The sequence below is a fragment of the Centrocercus urophasianus genome, unplaced genomic scaffold, assembly GCF_019232065.1.
Source record: "Centrocercus urophasianus isolate 14NV4802_14NV808 unplaced genomic scaffold, USGS_Curo_1.0 seq_14, whole genome shotgun sequence".
In the NCBI taxonomy this organism is placed as follows: domain Eukaryota; kingdom Metazoa; phylum Chordata; class Aves; order Galliformes; family Phasianidae; genus Centrocercus; species Centrocercus urophasianus.
In genome coordinates this window covers 20,132,142-20,155,593 of record NW_024884586.1, presented here as the reverse complement: position 1 = coordinate 20,155,593, position 23,452 = coordinate 20,132,142, and the positions used below count along the sequence as shown (strand labels likewise).

General features: G+C 41.8%; 1 protein-coding gene across 3 annotated transcripts in view; it reads left to right on the top strand.

Moving 5' to 3' along the window:
* The first annotated feature begins 473 nt into the window (after window positions 1–473).
* Window positions 474–23,452, top strand: part of RGS6 (regulator of G protein signaling 6) — a 231,420-nt gene continuing 208,441 nt past the window's right edge. For 2 of the 3 annotated variants that reach the window (XM_042814418.1, XM_042814416.1), the window contains exons 1-2: window positions 2,309–2,372; window positions 12,495–12,599. In XM_042814418.1, the coding sequence (XP_042670352.1) occupies window positions 12,516–12,599 (84 nt within the window). In that variant the 5' untranslated portion in view covers window positions 2,309–2,372; window positions 12,495–12,515. Of the gene's footprint in view, window positions 497–2,308; window positions 2,373–12,494; window positions 12,600–23,452 lie in introns of those variants that run through there. The other variant, XM_042814417.1, reaches the window with a different exon arrangement.

Below are 23,452 nucleotides of genomic sequence, written 5' to 3'. Positions count from 1 at the left end.
CTGGACCAGGTGCAGATTTTTCCTCTTACGGTCCTTGAGGTGTCCTTAACCAGGCCGCGGCATCGGGACAACTCGATATTGATTTGCCTTTAGTGGAAAAGCGGAACGGGACTCCCCTCTGGCTCTGCCTGCCCCCTCAGAGCGCCGGGGCCGAACTTTCCTCTCACTCCGGGGAGGGAGACCCAGGTCTGGCTCTGCACTTCGCGAGGCAGGGCAGGGCAGGGCAGGGCAGGGCGGGGCGGGGAGGAGCGGGCGGGCCCGCCCGCAGCGGGCGCTGCAACAGCCACGGGGTCGGATCCGCCCCTGCCGCCCCGCCCGGCGGGAGCGAGCGGCAGGCACGGTGTGCCCGCCGTTCTCTGCTCTGCCGGCCGGAGGAGAAGGGGCATCGGAGAAGAGGCGCGGAGAAAGAGCCCACCGGAGGAGGCTGCGCCATGGCCCCGTCTCGCCGCCGCCCCTGAGGAGGCGCGAGGGGCGGAAGGGCGGCGCGGTTGCCAAGGTAATGAGGCGAGGGTGGGCCAGGGCAGGTGGGGTGAGGACGTCTCCGGGCGGGCTGCGGTGCCGCGGTTCTGCCGTGCTGCAGGGCGTCCCGCTGGGAAGGATGGGGCCGTGCGGCGAGTAGGGCAGGGCTCGGGAGGGGTGTCTGTGCCCCGTGGGGAACTTGGGAAGCGCCGCTCTCGGGCAGCAAAGCTTCGTTCCCGATGGCTGCAGAGGGTCGCGTAGCGGAGCGCCCGGAGCCTTCGTCCCCGCGGCGCTACGGGCATCGCCGCTCAGCCGCGCAGTGCGAGGCATAGGCTGCAGGGCCAGCAGTAAGCTTCGAGTGTTCCCTGAGGGAACTGCAGATTCTATTCAGGGAAATGCAGGTTTCCCGCAGCAGCGGGGCATGTCCACAAGCTTCAGTTCTAGGCAAGCGTCCCATGTCCGCGTGGTACTTCCCTGGTATTGGAGCACAAGGAGGCGCGCCATTGGTGGTGCTTACTCGCGGCTGATTGCGAGTACTTTCACTCTGCTGCCTTGTAAATCTGCTTAAATAGAGGTCAGACGTTGACTTGTGGTTGTGGACCTGGGGGCGTGGGCTACAAGCACAGTATAAAAGCACTTGCTGTTCACAGATGTGTGTAAGGAACTGAAGAAACTGCTTAGATGCGGCCAATATTGACTTATTTTTAGATAAGTTGCTCCTTTTTCCAGCAACCTGACTGATAGAATGCTTAATGGCAAATGTTCCTGTTCCTTTCCTGCAAGTGTGGCTTCTGAATAGCCATTATTTACTTTTCACGTTTTAAACTCAATTGGAGATTAGAAACAAGTGAAGGAGGAACATTTACTGGCTGCGCGTCTCACACTGAGGTTTATCAGCAATAGATGTTTAGAGACTGCTGTTCAATCTCTTTGACCAAGTTTGCTGGCTTCCTCCTGCTGCCCAGCCCTTGTAAGGAGAGGCACAGTAAGAATCTGCATGCGGTGGTTGGTGCTGCCTGCCTTCATTTCTTTCTGGTGGTGCTGGTGATGCAGGTACACCTGTTTTAGCCAAAACAACACTTGAGGACGAGAGCAAGAGGTGTGTCCTTTTCAGGCAGTGATTGCCTCCTTGCTAAGTGGTTTTAAGGTGTTCTGGTACCCGCTGCATTGTTCTGGTGGAGCCCCCGCGTATAACGCTGGTGAGCAGAGCACTGCTTCTTCCTAGGATAACTGCGTTGGTTAACATTAATGAAGCCAGGAGTGCTAGGGTCTGTCCCTGTGAGCAGCTGAAAGCCTGGGAAGGGAGCCCTGTCCCAGCAGACTGCAGCAGACCAGCGGACGGCAGGGGAAGAAAAGAAGCTGTGCACGGAGTAGTAGGGTGAGCAAATAACTGCAACGCCTTAATGCTGCTTGTTAGTCTGTGGGGAAACTCCTGAATATGCCGTGGCTTGTGCTTCCTAACGGAACGCAGGGCTGTTGCTGGGCGGCTTTGCTCTCCTGTAGCACTGTGAGCCTCCGGCTTTTCAAGAATGAGGGATGGTGAATTCAAAGGCTATAGCTTGAAATACTTGATTTCTCAATCAACGCCTGCAGTTGTGAAGCGGTGGCAGGCGGAGGGCGAGCTGCCCCTCCTATGCCCAGCGCTACGGGAGAGCACTTCTGCCCTTACGAGCAGTTACAGCGCTCTGTGTGCTCGCTGCCTGACGCTGAAGAAGCATTTCTGCAAACACACCTCGGCGCTGTAGAGGGCAGATTGTGTGTGCAGACAGGTCCACGTCACCGAGCAGCTCCGGGGTGCTTCAGAGGACAAACAATCCATCTAGCTCTCGGAACAGACACGCTCCTGGTTCCTCATGGGATTTTTCTCTGGCTGTTCATCGTTGCCTTAGTATGAGAATTCATACCACGCTGTTGTAAGTATAAAGAAAGCTTGGGTACCGTGGGATTATTATGCTTATTTGAAAAGGTATTTCTTTGCGTTAGTCTTTGAGCTGTTGTCAAGTAAGATGTGAGCTAGGTATTGGGTCTCTGTGCTGCTGCTGAAGATGCAGTAGTACTTTGAACCCTGAATGCTTGCTGCTGTCTGCATATTAGGAAAAAGCTGACTGGGGGAAGAGCTGTGCTGGCTGGCTGTGTTTCAGAAGTGTTGAGGTGTCTGCTGCTGCTGGTGGACCCATTCTGGGGGTCGCAGAAGCACCTGGACAAGTCAGGTGCTCTGTTCCTGTTGAGTCACACATCTGACTTCCTCAAGCTACAGAATTTCCTCTTTGCATCTTGGAGCACTTACAAAGAGTTAAACATTTGCATTTATATTCTGAACTAAGGTACTATGTTCCTAAATCTCTGACACTAAGTCTGCAGGTTTCTGCACTTATCCTTAATCTCTTTCTGTATAGTGAATGTGTTGTCATATATGGGGCTTCATGCTGGGACCATGAAGCAGCTTGGCAGTGAAGGGAAATTAGTACTTTCTTTCTTTTTTTTTTTTTTTTTTTTTTTTTTTTTCTGCCAGGAATCTTGGACAGAGTTGCAAATGCCATCCCAGTGGAAAGGAGTGTTCTGTCATCCACTGTGCTTACAGCAATTGGCATTGGTGGTGAGATTCGCAGGGTTGTTAAAAGATCCTTGGATTGATTAATACAGACCTACTGTTCTGTGGGGGTTGTGTGCTGAGCAAATGAAAACTAATGGCTGGAAAGCCAGGGTTTCTATGTTCAATTTATAGCTCTGTCTGCTGCTATATGAATGTGGGGAAGTCACTTAATTTCATTGTGATTTAGTTTATCATTTTGTAAATGAAAATAGTATTTGTTTCTGCCACAGATGAGCAACTGGTTATAGATCATCACTTCACTAGTGTAAATGCAGTCCAGTATAGACGCTTATTGGCTCAATTAAAGGAGCTGTCTTCACAGGAGCATTGTAGTGTAACAGCAGTACAGTAAAGCATATTAATATTTATAATGCACATAGCATATGTTGCTATTTACAGTAGTCCGGTTATGGCACTGTGGAGTTCAGGGTAGGCAAAGTGCTGCAATGGGATTTGTAGGCTATGCTGAACTGTGTGGGTGTGTGAACTGGAGCTGGCTAATTCAGGAGTGCCTCAGATGCCTTTTACATTGCAATTACTGAAATGATTTGGACTTAATTTGCATTTGTAAAGGCTGTAAGTTGCTGAGATAAACAGCTGGGCAGTGAAATCATAGTATATTGCATAATGTCCTTCAAGTACATGGAATGCAAGCAGAGCTTTTGCATGGTACCACATCTTCAAGAGCACCTGTAATTTTGGGTAGCAGATTTCCCATTTTATGTGATTGCAGGGAACTGCAATTTTCCATCCTCTTGAGAATGAACAACCAGGCAAGAACTCTCAACACTTTGGGGTGTTTGAAATGAGATTGTACAGTCACTGATCAATGCTGGGATGAATTGGTTGTTACATCAACTTGCATTAGACTACTTGAAGGGAGTTTAATTTTAGCTAATTCCATTTGGCACAGAGCATTTATGTGGAGGGAATCTGAACTGCGTATCCAACAAGTTCTGGAGCCGAAGTTTTTGTTGTTGTTGTTGTTTTTTTTTTTTTTTTTTTAGTGTTTGGTTTTCATGTCTTTAGCTTGCACTTCTCATTGTTTTCTTTTTAAATAAATTTATTCTGCTGTTTTCAACTTATAAGATACAGTGTAAACTAGAAAATGCAGTCCATTCATCTCTCTTCCAAGAAGTAGCTTACTGCATTTGCAATATTTTTTTTCTGTGATGTGTGAAGTAGAAGGCACTTTGAGACAGTATAGTTGATGGGCCAGCTTCTTTGCATGCCTTAAATGATCTAAGGAAATTGTTTTTTTCAAAAAGGGATTCCAATCGGAGGAGGGTGTATTACTGGTATAATTAGTCACCTCGTTTTCCCCAGGGGATGATTTTAGCAAAAATGTTGGCATTGTTGCAAAATAATAAAATGCAGCTTCAGCTTTTTCCTTTGCAGTTGCTCCTCATTGACTGTATAAACATTGCAGTTATTTGGGATCACCGGTTCAGATGAGGTTCAGAGTTGGACTACATCTGTCTCTTTGCATTTCTAAATTCATATACTGTTGACACTTAGTTAAGTATTCAGCATATATTTGCTGTTACATTCTCTGCAGCTATCCTTGGTAACAGCAAGTTGGCTCAGACCCTTTCCAAGAGCCCTTGTGCTCACAGCAGTGTTTTATTGGAAGGTAAAGTGATGATAGGTGAGTACTGCATTTCCTTCTGAATACTTTGGAAGGAAGATGGATATACCGTAGCCAACTTCTTCCTGATCCATTAAGTCAAAAACTTGGTACATAGGTGCCAATTTTAACAATTGATTTTGTAAAGGGAAGAGTTTGCCTTGTTAACAAACAATTCATGTGTCAGTATTCAGTACCACCCATCCGTGTTGTACTTTTCCCTATGGTTGTCTGGCTCTTCTTGTGTATCTGTTTATCAAATAAAATAAAGATCTGAAAATGGAAAGTGTCTTTCTTTTAAGTCAGCAATACTTCTAGTGCAGTTTGGGTGGACAGATCTGAAAACAGGTAGTGTGTATTTAGCATGTATGGATCTAACTAGGTGTCGGGTAATGTGTGACCTAGCCAGTGGCAGATGCTGAGAAAGTTAATTTATATTGACTTCTGTCCCTGGATTTTATATCCAGTTTTAGACAATATTTTCAGCATGCTAAATACCTAGAAAAATCTGCAGCTTTAGAAATACGTGGAATCCAAATGGGGCATGGCTGTCTGGGGAGAAGTGAGGAAAACAATCTCCCGTGGTTTATCAATAAGCAGGGTGATTTTCTGACAGGTAAACAGGACAAGCCAACTGTGGCTAATCTGACACCTTGAACATCTAGTCCCTCTATTGAAGGACATACATAACTGAGAACAGCAAGTGATTGGAGAGGAGTATTTACAGAAAATAGCTACTTGCGTTATGCTATGCAGTAGACTGAGTTTGAAAGTTCGACCTGTCGGTATGGGGGAGGCCAAGTGGTTTGGAGTGCCTGCAGTGCATGTCTGCCTGGGGAGCTTTTTCTGGTCACCAGGAGGTATCTCTGTGACCTGGAGATACGATTGTATCATGTGTTCTTTTTCTTTTTTCTGGAAATCTTTAAAAAATGTGAGATAGTTTTGCAGCCTGCCACGACAGGGTTATGCATGAGGTGATTTGGGTTGCGGTATCAGAATGAGTGAAATTGCGGAATTTTATTTGGAAACTGCTGGAGGGATGGGTAAGAAATACAGAGCCTAACCTCAAGTAGGGTCAATATGCACAATATCTGGTGTAGTGATAGGAGAGAGCTACGTGCCCACCTCTGTGCCCAGATACTGTCTTGGGGCTCTCCAAAAGGAAAGCTAGGAGCAAGGCAGCAGCTAAGTAGTGCAGGTGGTCAGAAGCCTGGGGCTCGCTCCCTGCCCTAGTACTGTATGGAAATATAAATATACCCATAAGATGTTTTGTGGCAAGCTTTTTACAGGAAACAAGTAGTCGCATATGTGCAAGGAGACTGCACCTTTAGGAGATGTCAAAGCATTAGAAATTGGCAATCCTGGTCTCCGTCAGGATCCCATTTCTGAAAAAGGGAAGCTAAAGGGAGCAGTCTGGATCAGTGCCCTTCCTTCCTGCTCTGTCAAGTGTGCACAGGCTTTCTTTCTGCCTGTCATAGGGCTGGAGAAATGCTGAAACCCTGTGCCTTAGCTCAGAGCTCCCTGAGCTCTGCATCATGCAGGCGGGAATGAGGTCTTTTGGAATCTATGAATGTTCCTGGTATCGAACAAATTGCTTACTAATAAACAAAGAGGAAATTGGACCCAAAATCAAACATTAAGTGCAGTTGCTGGAAGCGTTTATACTTTGTTCCTTAAAAAAAGCAACCGAATGACTATTGTTGATGGTACTGCAGCGCTTGGCACTTGCAAAGAGGGGCAGAAAGTCTGTGGATGATCTTCCACTGGGAAACTATTTTCAGTGCAACCTTGTTCACCTACAGATGGATGCCCAAAACAGTCATTGAAGGGATTTTTGTGTTTTTTGAGAACTGGACTTCATGGATCAGGGGCAGATCCCTTGGCTGCCCTTCCAGTCAGGGTAGCAGAGCTCTGGGACCCAGAGGGGCACAAGGCCCTTCTGTCTGTCACCACTGGCTCTAGTCAGACCCAGGCTCCTGGGGCAGTGGTCATGCTCTGGGCTTGCAGGAGTCTAAGGAGCATTTGGACCGTGCTCTCAGACATAGGATTTGAATGTTGGGTGGTGCAAGTTGGAACTGATCCCTGTGTGTCCCTTTTGGCTTGGCATGTACTGTGATTCTGTGGTGTGGCTCCTTGCATAGGAATCCCCAGTCCATGTTTCAATTAGGTCCTCCACAACACCTGTTTTGGGAGGGGAACACACAGAGCTTTGCTCTGCTGGGTGAGATGATCTGCAGGGCAGTGTGCAGCAGCAGCAGCAATTCACACTCCATGCCAGTAAAAGTGCTGGTGAGGATGGCAGAGTCCTGACCTCACCTTCTGTCTTCTTGACTCTTTTTGGTTCAACTTCATAATAGAATCTTCTGAGTTGGAATTGACGCTTAATCATCATCCAGCACAATTCCTCTGCAGTCAACAAGGACACCTACAGCTAGGTCAGGATGCTCAGGTCCTAGTCTAGCCTGACCTTGAGTGTCTCCTGGGAAGGGGCTTCTACTATCTTCTGGCAACCTGTGGCAGTGTCTGTTCTGTTAGTTGTATTGGTTCCTTTTTGGAAAGTTGTTTCACTAATCGTACAGGTTTACCTTTACAACTCTCATCTCTGTTCTTCCTTCAGTGCTCTAAGCAACATGAGTTGCAGGCAGACTACAAAGACCAGTTGGGTCTGGGGGATCCTCAGAGAGATGGATTCATTTTGATGAGCAGGATGACTTCTACCATGTACTCTGTGCTGACCCCTAGTATGCACATCTTGCTTGGTGTGCTTGATCTCTAGCTTAATGAAATGATAGGCAACCAGGAGAAAAATGGAAACCTACAGGTTTCTTTCTTTCTGGTGCAATTCTAGAGGGATTTTAGTAGTAAGTAAATATCAACTTAATATTAATGAGAGTTAACTGAGTGCAGGTTAATGCACTATTTTTCCTGTCTCCTCCCTCCTGTCACACCAGTAACATGTTTCAATATTTAAATCAAATAGATCAAACTACATAGGGTTTTTTTTTTTTTTTTTCTGTTGGGTAATCGTCAGTTCAGCATGGAGTATAGTTAAATAATTTCTCAGGCATGTGAAAGGCCATATAGTTTAGATGTGTTTCACTTGTTAGAATGAAATTAGCTGGATGCTAATGATACAAAAATATTTTTATTCTATAGTTTTATGCTAAAGCTCCGAAGCTCTTTTGATGTGACATAAATACTACATGACAATTATAAGCTGTCCTTGAAATATTTTAATTGCACAGCAAGAAGGTCATTTCTACTTACTGTTGCCTCAATTTACATTTCAGCTGAGCAGTATTGGAGGATGTTTACATGGGGATTCATGCAGTAGATTTTGTTTTACAAGACTAAATATGAGCATGTTGTTATGCAACTTCCAATTTTGCCTATCAAGTTCACAAATAATTTATCAAAACACAAGGTCAGTCTAAATATGACCCTGAATTGGTTTGTTAAATGCGTATGATAAATTCAAGAAATAGTTGTTCTTGTGTAAGTTCTTCAACTTTGTATTTCTTCTCTTTCTGTCTTAATATCAAAAATCCAGAGTCAGTAAAGACTCCTTGATGGGTTAATTTCTGTGATGCACATGGGCTCTTGTGCCAATGAGTTTTCTTACAGACACTTTGTTTGCATTAGTCAAGATGCTTTGTGGGCAGTTGGAGAAGCCAGATCAGACAGAAGGGAGATGAAACTCACTGTGGTTCAGTTCCAGTTCAGTATGATTACGCTTCTCAGGAAATAGTCATAGTAGAAAATAAAAGAAAAAATATCAATAAGAGCCAAACATCCTCTTTTTACCATTTGTGCCTCAGCATTTATTTATTTAGGAAGTTTTAGTTTAAGGTTTATAGGCCATCTTATCCACACATTTACAGGCTACTACTTTGCTCCTTGTGTGTTACAGAGATCTGTTAGCACAGTTGGTTTTCAAGTGTTATTGCTTTTTGCTGCTGCAGAGTCTGGATTACTTCAAGCGTGGCTATTGTCAGGAAAATAGCCATGGGAGAATAGCGTCTTTTTAATGTAAGAGTTGGACTTCATGGATTGTTAGGTTCATATCTATCTATCTATATCTATTCTCTTCTTTGAAGACATGGATTTGGCTTTAATTTGCTGCTTTGTGTGGATGTGCACTGATGTGTATTAGCTGCTGATAGTGTGGTAAACTGCCTGTAGGAGTGAGATGCTGACAGTGCTCTTCAGGTAATAATTGGCAAGGATGTGGGGATTGTGCAAGTGTGGTTTTCTTTTTTCTTTTTTTAATAAATGTCTGTTTTCACCCTTTTCTGCCCTGCATAACAGAAATGTCTGTGTGTGAAGGAGCTGGATTCTCTTCTTTTTGATGCACTGCAAACATTTACTTAGGCTCAGAAGGAAGAGACTTGTTTTTTTTTTTATTATTTTTTTTTTAAACCTATTTCTCTATCTGGAGTATGTTAGACTGGCAGTGAGGAAAATGTGGTGTGAAAAGTAGATTACAATAGTATCCCTTGAAAAATTAGTCACATAACTCTTTCATGCTTTAATTAGGTTTTTTGTTTTTTAACGTTTTGTTACTGTGTGGTAGCCCTTATCAGCAAAACATTTTACAGTTTTGCACTGCTGTGGGCCAAAAAATATTTCAAAATTCTACCTGGAAGGAAGAGGGGGCAGGGGAGAAACATCCACTCTCACTGGGATCATCATTAAGACTGAGTGAGTATTTTGTTCCTTCTGACTTCTGGAGTCCATGGGTACTCCCTTGAGCAAACTGTCTAGTGTTGCCAGACTTGATGTTGTTTGGATGATGCTGTGTGCCCTCCTGGGGCTGTAATGAAAGCACTGGCAGGCTGCTGTGAGGCTATCAGGTGGCTGGAGATATTATCAGTGGAGTCATCGCCTGTGTTGGCTGGATGTGGATGGGCAGCCTAGAGGAGAATAGCTCAAAGCTCTTTGCAGTTCTTGTAGTCATCCTATCTTTAGTATTGCTTTTTAAAAACATATAGATAGGAACATGCAGACAGGAAAAATAGTACAACCACCAAAACAGTACGAGTGATGGGTTTTACTTCTGCCAAGTACATGTAAGTAAGACTGGTCGTAAACTAATTTCCTAGGTAGTATTAGTTTTCATAGTAAGGTAACAATCCTTAAGAAATGTGCATGTCTAAATGTTCTGCAGGCTTATTTGGATTATTCATTATAAATCAGAAATAATCAGTTGGTGTTTTCCTGCATGTAATGCTCACATGAAATCTGCCTCTCTATCTGCATAAAGTGAGTGGAGATCTTCTGCAATAACATAGTTATTACTGAGTTGGACTTGGCAACCAAGGAAGGACACCTTGTCATTTTTGAGATGCTTTCACCCAACTTAATCTCAGGTTAGAATAAGAACTGAGCTGAGTAAAGGTCAACGAGAGATGGTTGGTGTGGTGGGAGGATCATTCCCAAATTTCTGTCTTCTGACAACAGGTTCATTTGTATTGAATACTTTTTGTAGGTATTCAGAGGTAGTTAGTGTTCCCTTGATGTCACTGTGAACAGTGCGACAGCCACTGCTGTGTGTTCTGTGAGATTATTTTTTTTGTTGCACAGCATTGGAGTAGATGTGCTGTATTGGGAAATACTGAAGTACCCAAAAAGATGAAGTCAGCTGACAATCTAACTACAGAACCGTGGTTTGTAACTGTGGGCATTCAGAGTGAATGGTGCAAAGAATGAAGCACAACTAAATATTGCTGCAGTGGGCTTTTTGACTAGAAACCGTAAAATTATTCTTTAAAGAGTATTACTCAATTAAAAGTTGATTCCCGTTGTTTCTTTTTTAAGTATGTGTATACTATCTCAGACATAATGTAAGGAGTGAAGATGATCTTCATATACTGCAGAGGAAGCTGAAACTTGGGTGATGTGATGTATGCTCTCAATTCTACTTCAGCTTGTCATTGCCTTTGGGAAGTTGCATAAAATCTCCGCTGTGCGTCTGCTTTGTTAAATTGACTGATGATACATGGATCCCACTAGTTTCACGCCTTGAAATCAAAACTAAGAAGCATTGTGAAAAAGCACAATAGTGTAAATCATTCAAAGTGCTATAATTTTAAAATGCTTTACCCTTCAGTGTGCTATTTATTATTACTATTATTATTCTTTTTTAATCTAGTCATTATGCTTAGAGGTTTATTCCATTTCCTTTTTAGCTCATGGTCTGGCACAACAGTGAAATGCTTGTGCTTCTAGAAAGAGCAGAATGGGAGTTGAGTATGATTTAGAAAAACTTTAATGTAATATTTAAAGGATATCAATTAACTTTAAAATAACCTCTAAAGTGGCCTGAGCAGGTTTGAAATGTGATTATATATAGTTTGATTGAAGTTAGAACTGGATTATTGAATTTAAATTGGTATGTGCATGTATATATGCATTTCTGCCCATTTCATTTGTGTATGTACATACTTAATGAAAGAAATAAAGGTATCTGAATTAACATAGGTTATTTGTACTTGATATCTGTTACATCATCATCGTGGAGAGAGTGCTTCCCTTTCTAGTGCAGGATGCAGTGCTACCACATTAGCCTTTTCACCGCTGAAATGAGGCAGAGCTGGGAATTGGTCTGAACTTGTCCACTTGTGGCAATTGACTTGCATGTAGGAGCTGATAACTGACAAGTGGAATGGTTTGGGGTTATATCATAGGTATAGTAGTATGCTATATATGTGTATGAGGTGCTGGGGCATTTTGTTGTCTGTGGGACTGTGAGAAGGTAAGTCTCACATGATGGATGTGTTTTGGTGGTGAACTGCTCTCATAGTACTGAATCTGTAGATTGTGTATCTGTTTACATCATTTCAGCATATTTTGGTCTCAAATTTTAATGAAATGTTGGCAGCAGTTCTTTTAGTGTTAAAGCAGTTGTGCTTGTGAAGCAGCTGTAGTGCTGGTGACTGCCAGAGGCAGTGCTACCTTTTGGGCTAGTGAGGACCATCATGCATCTCCTCTAAGGTGTAACCTGTCAAACCTGCTAGTAGGAGAAAATTTTAAGAAATAGCTTTTGACGTAGAATTCAGAGTCTTCCTTGCACCATGATCTTACTTTTTTAAAAAACCTAATGTTTTTGACTGGAGCTTGGCATGATCTTAAGGAGATGAGGCATCACTTTCCTCATGTGTTTAGAGGACAGTTGAGTGAGACTAGGGTGCGTTACAACTGATGGCTAACATGCTTCTTGCTGCTATTTGCTCACTGTATGATGAGGAGAGAAGAGCAGTCTCCCCTCTGCCCTTACCCTGGCATGTGGAGGCCTGACAGATGGCATTGTTGCTGTTCTACCAATCTTCCTCCAGGGGCTCAGCCCTCACAGCCCCACCTTGCCCCAGCCTATTGTTCAGAACTTTTCTCCCTGTATTGTCCTCCTCTATCTGTTAAGGAGGCTGTCACCTGTCCTCTCCATGTTTCCTGCAGCTGTAATACTATAACATGATGGAAAGTGTAGTGATAGTAGCAGGGTGGCACAATCCTAGCTTACAGCAAATGAGAACAAGCCCAAGTGCAGCAGCCATGGATGCAGAAATGAAGAAAAACTGCTTGCTTCTGGAAGGCCTCCAGTAGGCAGGGATCCCCAGCAAGATACCGTTGCCTCTACTCTAACCCTTAAATGAGGTCTAGGATGGGAAGGCTCTACTCCTTCCAGTCACTCAGGTGCATTGCATGCAGCTGAGCTCCCCTGGGTTGGCGCTGCCTTCCCTCCAGATACTCAATCTCTGGTTCAGACTGTAACTCAGCATTTCAGCCACAGCAGCCCACTGACTTCTCCTGTCTCCACAGGCCCAGTGACGAGAGGCAAACATGGCCCAACCGCCCGCTGACCCCAGCAGTGTGGAAGCTGCAGATCCTGAGGAGAGCTCCCCAAACATGATCGTCTACAGGAAGGTAAGAGTGGAGCTGCTTACAGAAGCCTGCTCCTAGCTGGCCTTTGGCTTGTGGGGGGATCCCTGCCCTTTCTGAAGTCAGAAATAGATTCCTGTCTGCTTGGGTACACATCCATGATAATTTTTCAGGATTTTTATAGTTTCAAACTGTAGCATTTGAAGGCTTGGTAGTATTGTTCTGTTCAGTGGAAACATTTATACTGGTTAGTTTGAAATACTTGGTAGAGGATTTACAATTTTGTAAATTGGAAGGTATCATTCCTTGTGAAAAGTTGTGATGCAATTTTATTTGGGTACTGTCCGATCTTACTGAATGTAGCTGAAGTGATTCTATGTACCTTCCCAGCTTTACCATAGTACGTATGAAATGTCTGCTATGCAGCAATCTTCTCACAGATTTTTTTTTTTTTTATTTTGTTTTGTTTTTGTTACACAATTTATAGTTTGATTCTCTGCAGGTAGGTGTTGTTACTTCCTATTGCATTGCTTAAATTAAAAGAGAAATGCTAGTGACTCAGGCAAAAATAAAATAACACCAGTGAATGATGTCAAAAACGCTTTTTTCACTGTGATGGAATGTCTTATTCTGAGTTACTTTGGAGGTAGTATTAAAGCTGAAGGAGAACAACCTATTTGTTAAGATATTGTTTGCCTCTAGGGTAGGCTTATGTATTGTCTATGATATTTGTGCTGTGTAATTTGATGAAATCTTGTAAATATTTTTTATTTAGCCAGCAAAATATTTTGTATGAATCATATGAAAGAAAGTGCTGTGTAGTTCTGACAAAAAATAAAATGTCTCTTGCGTGGCTCAAATAAGTTACCATTCTGGCAACATGGGAGCTACAGTGTTAGTTTATGTAATACAATCCTGGGTAGAAAATATTTTTTTCACTCACTTCTACATCTTGGAAAATAGGCGTAGATAACTAAAATGTGTTGGGTGTACATTATACTGATTTCTGCTTGACTGCAATCTTGATGACTTTCAGACTATGAGAAAATAGTTTTTTTCATACTGAGCATAAGTTGTTTGAAGTGTTACTTTTTGATAACCACAATTTTGGTTTGGGTGCTGCATATTTGGTTTGGAATCTGGAATTGTTAACATGGGAAAATTTTCTGGGTAATGTGTAGGCTTGTTTGTTTTGAATGTGTTATGAACACACTTTGACTGCTAATTCGGAAGCAGCAGTAGCTGGTTAGTCAGATTGTCTTCTGGAACTTGTTTACTAAGAGGTCCAACACCAATAGATGGAGGCCGATCTGGGATAGGAAGGAACTTTCTGTTTGCGTGATCTACAATTAGGGCATTAAAGCTGTCCTTCTGCAGAGAGTATGCTTATCTATTCTTGGAAATGGAATTTATTTTTATTTGAATATGTCTCACTTTCTTTCCATCTCACAGCATTCCTGCTTAAGGATTTTTTCATTCGTTTGCCTACTACTGTTTCATTATTGTCACTGTAGAATAAGTCTTGTGAGTTCTGTTGTACCAATGGAGGGGAGCGTGCTTATTCCATCTGATTCATCTCTGCATGCTGGTGTTCCTCAGGTGATACTATTATCAGCCCTTCATAATAAAGTTATGTCAAAATACACTGCTATCTTCTAGGATACCATGCCTCACACGTTGTTCAATAGTGTGATATTCTACATTAGGCAAATGTACATCTGTGAGGTTTGTTTGTTTTTTATTGGTTTCGGACAAAGTTAATTTCTATTGGTTGTTGGCTTTCTAAGCTTAATTTATTGTTGGTTGTTAGTGATGTATTATGCATCAATTATATGTTTCTTATGTTGAGAAACCATATGCAAAATCTGGGCCAAGACTTTCTCCTTTTGTTTCCCTCTCTCCTCTCTGCAAATGAATGTTTAGCTCTTCATCTCTAATTTCCTTTCAGATGACTTGATTGCCAGTAATGAGTGAGAAAAACACTACACTGGACTCCCTGAAATGCAGAACACAGTCTGTCTGCATATCATGCAGTTCAGTGTTGGTGTTAGTTGAGTCATACAAAAAAGGGAAAAAAGTTTTCCTGCTTGTATTAAGAAACCTGAGGTGCAATTTATTTTTGATACCCATGAGGAAGAAATAAGGGTCTTCAATAACAAGGCCACAGTAATTTCTGCTGTCAATTGTTTCATTGTTTGTCACAGCTGTCATTCTTGCAGTTCTTTAGGGGGTGTAAGGTAGACAGAATGGTGGAGAGAGAAGCCCTTTGTGTACAAACTCAGATAGTTCATGCTTTCTTTACTGAGTTTCAGTTAGGTCTATTTGAAACTCAAAAGCCACCAGAGTGTTCACAGTATCCTGCCTTTGTTTATAATCACTGGTGAGAGGTATGTGTATCTAAAGGACAAATCAGACCTTATATGATAGTGAGGGTCCCTTTGGAGCAAAATTTGTTTTGTTTACGGAGAAAAGCCTAGAACTGACTGTTCTCTTTACTTACATACTTAAAGCTAAGTGAGATGAATTTTGGCCATGCAGAACAAAATAAACTGATTTGTTTTGAATCCAATTTGTTTGTGATATTCTCTATGGACTTCTGCAAGCAAACTGACTCTAACTACTTTGATTGCTAAAGCAGATGGTCTCAATGAGACATGTCTTATTTTCCTCTACCTTCAGAGTTAACCTTTTGGGGGCTGATATTTATGAAATTGTGTGGCATGTTATTTTTGAATCCAAAATGTTCCATGTTGCCATGCTGTTCTGGAAGACATCTGTGCTTAAATTACATAATGCAGGTGCAATCATTACTGCAAGTAGGTGTTTGGGGTATGATTTGCCTCACCCTCTGCTTGTTAAGGTGAACTGTACCCTAAATTATGCAAGCAGTATTGAGTAGACCCCCACTGATTGTAATGGATACCTGACGCCTAGCTGATGGGTGGTTATGTCATGTGTAGACATTTATAATTAAGATGTATCTTGGTCTTAGGATTTGGGCTATCTCTCATCTTTCTGTATGCTTCAATTCATATTCCTGAGCCCCGGGCTGCTTATGGGGTGTTACGGGTAGCACTATTGCGCTGTTGGGGCCTCCTGTCTTTTATCTTCTCATGTGGCACATTGATATCCAGTGAAAGTAAGCGTGCGTTACCAGTTAAGTACTGCTCTGTGAGTTAAAAAGTCAGAGCTGCATTTTCTTTGGTCTGATCACATCTGGAAGTAGTGCAGGTCTTGTTTGGAGTTACTACTGGAGGGCTGGTTGGCAAAACTTAAAAAGGCTTTGAAGTGCATTAATACTCTTTCCAAAGGAGCTGGTAGCCTTCATGCACAAGGGCTACTGCAGAAATGAGTGACATCCCTGTCGTCAGCACAGTCTGTAAGCATCATATGGGTGCTGCAGTACAGAAGAAAAAGATGCAGTGAGAAACCAGGAAGAGGAGAAAGATGCACTCCAAGCAAGCAGTAACAGAAGATAGTAATTTGTTTTAAACACTTGTCACTATCCTTTGAAATTTGGCCCTCCTTCCTTTGATTCCTGTTCTTGCCTGCAAGCAAGGTTCATTCTGTCCCAGGGGCTCTTTTGCTCATTGTTCCAATACTTCAGGACCTGAAAGTTCACGTGCTGACTGTATCAAAAAAGAAAACTGCTCATGGACACTTTTTGGCATTAGACCTGCTTAGGTTACTCTAACAGTGGACTATGGCCAAAAAGAAACCTTGGTAGATAGAATCGTCTTGGAGAAAATATGATGGAAACACTGTTGTGTTGCTGAAATCAGGGAAAGAAGAGTCAAAATACTTGGGGCCTGACTAAATAGGAACTGAAAATACCAATAAGGAGGATTTATTTAGAAGTGCTTGTGGGCAAGAAGGATAAAAATACAAAAATGAAGTGGGGAAGAGTTCATAAATGTTGTTGTTGGTGTCATTTAGAGGCACTCTGATCACGTATGCTCTGTGAGATTTCAAAGTCTGTAATCAAAGAAATGACCTAGATTATTTGATAGTACATTTCCATCTCTGCTGCTAAATTTTGCTATGCTCATCTGGTCAGCAGTTACTGAGTTAACTTCCAAATTTTATTGTTTCTCATCATCAATCTTTTAAACAAGCAGAAAAATCTAATTTCCAAAGGCAATTACAGTTCTAAGTAAATGTAATATAAACTTGCAACTACCACAAGATGCTTTCAGAAGAAAATCTGGGTTGTGTGCTACCGTTAGTATTTGCCAGCCTTATCCTCTTTGATTTAAAAAAGCTCATGTAAGATCTGACTAAAAACCATGTAAAAAAGAAAGCAACCTTTCAATAGCAGCTTTTCCCTACGCAGCTCCCCATGTTTCAGATGTAGTGAATATCTGGAGTGCTGCTGTGAGAATGTGGGGCCAAGGCATTGATGGGGAGGGAAAAGGAGGCAGGGGCACTTGTGAAGGCAGAAGTCAAGGCAAAGAGATACGCATGCAAGGAATGTGTGGACCAAAAGTCAGAAAGATGAGAGGAAGAAGCTTTTGTTAAAATCTGTATTTTACATTATAAAATAGAATTGGGATCTAGTTAGATTGAGACTACTATTTGCTTTTAAATTCCACTTAATATTATGTGAAGTCTATCTTAACAGAATACTGTCCGAACAATCGGGAGCAGAGCAAGCGGTAAGAGGTTAGTGCAAGTGATGACTTAGCAGCAAAGGAGGAAAAGGCTGATGATATGAGATGATATCCATGCACGTAACTTTAATGCATTACTAAATGAAAGCACTCTATCTTTTTTTGGATTTTCTTTTTTGTGTTTCCTGAGTCTTTCAAGATTTCATGGTGTTCTGGTGAGAGACTTGCATCATGAAATGCCATTGGATTCATTATTTGTAAATATTTATATGCTTTTTTTAGAGCAGAACTTCTGTTTACAACAGATATTGGAGAAACCACCTCTCTCCTAGAAAATAGCATAAAATATAAAAGATTAAAAGGCATTTAAATTGCTGAATACTTCTGGCATTCTTTTTATTTGTCTCTTGAGTTATATTTTCAGGACTTTCAGCTTGATTTTTTTTTTTTTTTTTTTAATATGTGAAATCTGAGATTCTCAATTAATTCTGTTTTTTAACTGGTTCTTTAACACAAAAATAATAAAGTTGTGATAAAAATGCTTGATAGTGCCGCAGACATACACTCTTTGAATTTTACACAACAATTTCTCTGTGCTGATGTTAGATATTAGTTTATGACATTTTAATCAATTTTGCTCATATTTCCTAATCTCTACCCCGTTTCCATATTAAAAGAATAACTAAATTGGGATTGAATATGAGTGTGTATCAGTACTTTGAGAATAGAAACCCATCATCTTTTATATCTTCAGAGAATGTGACATGGTAATAGAGAATGGGCTGGGAAGAAGCAGTGTCGTTAGCTAAGGAAAACTGAGTGAGATAGGAGACATAATTACTCTGCAGGAGTGCTCCATGGGAGGGATGTCAAGCAGGGAGAAGTCTTAACTAAGTTGAGGACAATACAGGCACATGTGCAGTTTTTAATAAATTTGTGATGAATAAAATCAACCAGGGAATTAGAAAGTGGTTCCTAATTCTTAGTAATGCAGAGCTCTGCAGCAGCCACCATCTGGAGTAATGTGGTCAAGGAACTATTTGTTTTTAGGATAGATATCAGTATATTTTTGGATTGACTACATGGCTTTTCCTTGCAAAAGTAGAGAATGGCATGCAGTGAGCTGGGAAGTCATTCTGACTTTGGTTGTACCTTCCTTAGTTTATCTTGAATGAGAACTAAGATACCTGCAAATATTTTATTCATGCAATAGTACATCTGCACTGCTGAAGTGTGACACGTAGGTGGCCTTGAACAGTGCTAGCGCCACTGACCTTGACTGTGGCTGTCAGGGGTATCTTGGGGTGGGTAGAACTGGGGGTTGGGGAGTCTGATTTTTGCATCTGTTGAGTGTGTACAAATGATGAGTCTAAAGCATCAGTGCAAAGTCATGCGAAGTTGGAGTCTGAAGGACTTCAGAAGCAAATGTTCATCTTTATCTATGCTCAAATGGTCATCTAAATGCAGAAATGTGCTTGTAGTCAGGTGGAGGTGACTCTCCTACAGGGAGAGCTTGTGGGTACTTTGTGGTTTGTTTGAGACTTAGCTGACGTTGACTATCCAATGGAGCAGGTAGTCTGCAAAGTTTGAAATATGAAAATGTATGTGTGGTAGGTAGGTCCTCTAATTATTTGCTTGTTTCTCTTTTCACATAAACTCGTGCCTACATATATACACTTTCATGCCTTTGAAATAATGAGGATGAGCAGGTAACCTTTATAACCTGACTATATTTGTTAGCCTGTTAGAGGATATATAACACCCATAAGTCTGTGGTTCCCGATGAGATGCATCTCAGAGTCCTGAGGGAATTGACTGACGTAGTTGCCAAGCCACTCTTGATGAAGGAACTGGTTTCTAGAATGTACTCATAGAGTCGTGGTCAATGGCTCAATGTCTGGATGGAGATCAGTGGCAAGTGATCTGTGGTCTGTACTGGGACTAGTGCTTTTTAATATCTGTATCAGTGATATTGACAGTGGGATCGAGTGCACCCTCAGCAAGCCGAGCTGTGTGGTGCAGTTGACATACCTGAGGGACTGGGTGCCATCCAGAGAGACCTGGACAGGCTTGAGCACTAGGCCCGGGAGAACTTTCTGAGGTTTAACAAAGCCAGTTACAAGGTCTTGTGCCTGAGTTGTGGCAACCTCCCCTGCCCCCTCCTTCAGTACAAGCTGGAGGATGTAAGGATAGAGCACAGCCCTCCTGAAAAGGATTCAAGCACACTGGTGGATGATGAGTTGGACAAAGCCAGCAATGAGCCCTCACATTCCAGAAAGCCAACCGTATTGTGGGATGCATCAAAAGAAGTGCGGCTAGCAGGACAAGGGAAGTGATCCTGCCCCTCTACTGTGCACTTGCGAGGTCTCAACTGGAATACTGCATTCAGAGTGGAATCCTCAGAAAGGAGAGATGTGGACCTGTTAGAATGCATCCAGTGGAGGGCCACAAAAATGATCCAAGAGGAATAGGGAATGAAACACTTCCTCCAAGAGAGCTGGGGTTGTTCAGCCTGGACAAGAGAATGTTCCAGGGAGACCTTTAAGTATCTAAAGGAGAGCTATAGGAAAGAAGGGGTCAGACTCTTTAGCAGAATCTCTTGTGATAGGACAAGGGGAAATGGTTTCAAACTAAAAGAGGGGAGATGTAGATTGGGTGTAAGGAAGAAGAATTTTACAGTAAGGATGGTGAGGTACTGGTGCAGGTTGCCCAGAGAGGTGGTGGATGCCCCATCCCTGGAGACACTCAAGGTCAGGCATTATAGTCAGTGGGTATCCCTGTTCATTGCAGGGATAGGACATTGGACAAAATAATTTCTTTTGGCATTTTACCCGCATGACTCTGTCTTTCTGTTCTTAGAAAAGGTAGCCTTAGCTCAAGTGTATTGTCCTGCCTTATAATTACAGATTTTGGTGATAAGTCTGTAGCCATTTTAAAATTCTTGTGTTTTTCTCCATATTTTATGTTTGTTGTTTTGTTTAAATTTGTTTATTTAGCTTTCTTTCTCTGTTCCTCTTTGTAATTGAAACAGACTCTCTTGCATCCGTCAGTCTAATTACTGTGATCTATTACTTTAGCTGTTCTCAGAGGCAGAAAAAAGACAAGCCAGGACCAAAAGCTATGACAACTTCAAAGTGTATTTTTAGCAAAGCAACCAGAGCAATTTTAGAACACAGATAAAAAGGGAAGGTTCAGCTAGAGGGTAAGATTATGCTGTTCTAGCTGTAGTGTGTATTCAGTGCCTTGCATTTCTGGAAAAAGTTCCCTTCTCCCTCTTTCCAGTGTCTTTTTCTTGTTGTTAGCTTTTTAAGTTATAGTCTTGGAATATTTTCATTTTGTTTGATTTATTTTTTGTACTTTGTTTTGGAAAGGATGCTAAATAAGATTTTTCTGCTAATGGCAGTATTTTAACCAGGAAACTGTTTGTTTTGTTAAGAACAAAACAAAAAGAGAAAGTAGTGCTGGAGAGACTGCAGAGTTTGAAAGTCAATGTATAAGTTTTTTGCTATAATCTGTTTTACAACAGAAACCTCCAGAAATGAAAATACATCTTCAGGACAGTAGATTGTCATCCTGTTTCTGATCAGGACACAAACTGAGTGGCTCTTACTAGAAGAAAATCAAAATCCAAAGTTTCTGTGTAGATTTGGTGTGATGGAACTGTGTATGTGTACTTCTGCACCTAACATAGCCAGTCTTCAGTTCCAGGTTGTTACATAAGGTAGTATCTTCGAGTGCACTCGCTATGTCTATGTAGCATGGCGGTGTGCTGTTCATGTTTTCACTGAGCTGGATGCAAATTCTTGTTCACCATTAGGCAAAGGTTGCAGTGGTGCTAATGAAATGCTACAATGTGAGCAATCCACATCTTGATAGTTGTAGCCGTGCCAAGGAGGCACATGTATTCCTTGTTTATTTTTTTCCTCAATTTCCTTGGGCCTCTTATTATTGCTTATTATTACACCTTCGGTTTTTATTTCCATTTTCCCTTCTTCTGTGTCGTTCTGAAACCTTTTTGTTCTCATCAGGGAAAAACTACTCATTTAAGGCAATTTAAATCAAATCGGGACTGAAGTGGTTTGTTTATTAGAGACATAGTTAGCCAGCAATCAGTGAACTGTATCAGGAAGATCAATGTCAGCAGTACAGTGGATAAACTACAGTACCAGACACAGTGCTGACATTCAAACACAGTTCCATCAACACCCATTTATAGCTGGGTCCCTGAAGTAGTGCTTGCACACAAAACCACGTGTCCCCAACATCCCCAAATGAGTGGGTGATGCAACACCCACAGGGCATGGCTCTGCCCCAGGTACCCTTCATGCTGTGGGGGTCCCTGTGTTGCTCCCAGCAACCTGTCCAATGTGATGGGGGTCCCCTCCCAGTGGCAGGATACTCAGAGTTAGGAGTCCCTGTGTCTCACCCTGGGGGCTTTGCCTCTCATAAGATATATTCAGTTGTTATATCTCTGGCTACTGGGGTTCTGCTGAGATTCTTGTAACACTTAGCACTGCAGAAATCCCAGGTTTTGCACACTGTGTCCTCACCCCGACTGGTGATATTGTCACTTTGGTGTCCCTTCTAAAGCAGATTTTCCTGTGAAGGAGGGCTCCCAGACTGGCTGATTTCAGGAGACAGCTTCTGCCTGTTTCAGAAGCAGTATTGAGCCACAATATTAAGACAGAGGGGAGGAAGGTTTCAATGGAAGTGAACGAAATCCACACAAAACTACTTTCCTGTGTGTGTGATATAACTTCAGTTAAACCTTTCCTCTATCCTGATTACTAAAGTATCATTTCAGAGGATTACAGATTTCTTTCACAAGGCTCTGAGATGAAGTTTGAGTGGGAGGATTCATTTCAATAAATAGAAGTATGTGTGCAGGACCACGAAAGTATGCAAATGTAGTTCCATTTAAAAAGTCAAGTTTTACATCCTAAGACATTTTGAAGGACTCTCTTTTTTTTTTTTTTTTTTTTTTTTGATTAGAAGCTGTCAAACAGTGTTCAGGGGGAAGCAGTTCTATTCTTTTTTCCTTTAGCACTGTATCTCCATTTTCCTTGCCTCTCCCTTCCCAAAGCAGAAGAAAATTGAAATTAACCGCTAACTGCTGGACAGTGAAGTGCATGAGTCAGGGAGTTGTACTCTCATACGAATACACCAAGTGTTTTAACTCAAAGGCTACATATGTTTCTGCGGGAGGTGGGGAAGCTGAGCAAATGTATTTGTTTTTAATTATTTTTCTCTACAGTCTGTTGTTTCCTATTTTCTTGCTTTAAAACATCTCATTAATGCTGCCTCGCCCTTAATGTTTGGACATTATATTTGGAACCGGTAATTCTGAAGATGAATTGATGTGTGTTTGCGACATACACAGGAAGTGACAAAACGCACAGTCTTTTCTAATGCTTTAACTGAGAGTAGAATGGAGAAGGTAGGAAGAATTTAATCAAGAACGTGCTAATGAATTGTTTACGTCTCTCCCAGTTGAGAGAAAGCGAGAGAGTGGTTTTATCTTAGCTATATCTACATTTATTGTAAAATCACAATTCTGACAGATTGTAGTTAATTAGAAATGGTTCTACAGTTATGTTTTTATGTCTAGATACAAAAGTCTTCTTTTCCTAGCACATCTATGCTTGAGGAGTCGCTTTTTTCTTATTCTCTACCAGTAATTTTCTGTTGTATTTTTTCACTGTTTGATGCAAATATGTTTGTAGTCTATTGCATATTAAGAATTTTAATCTCTGACTCTGCTACCATTTAGCATGTTTTTTTTTTCTCCTCATCTCTTGCTTTTGTTGAGGATTTCAGTCAGGAAACCTGGAGCTGGAGGACTGTGAAGGCTTAACAGCCTCTCTGCTCGCTAGCACAGTTCTCCTCTGCTTGTTGGCATGACCATAATGCAGGAGATGGTGCCCCAGACAAAGAGAATATTTTGTTCACTGATGCTGTAATTAGATGCCTTTACCCATCAGTAAATCCACACAATTTTGTTAAACATGGGTTTGTAGCTGTGTACAAATTAGCTCATTCAATAACTTGCACAGACTGTCACATAAATCTTGGCAGCAGTGGGTTCTTGTCACTTGCACTGCTCCCTGCTGGGTTCTTGATAGTAAAATTAACTGGAGTTCTGTTAATTATATTTTTTCCATGCCTGGAAAAACACAGCTATAATAATGGTGCTACTTCTGGCTGTTTGTGTGCGGAAGTAGTTTAGCCATTGGCTTGTAAATAGAAAGCTGCCTGTGCAAAAATAGTGGGTAAACCTACATTATAAAT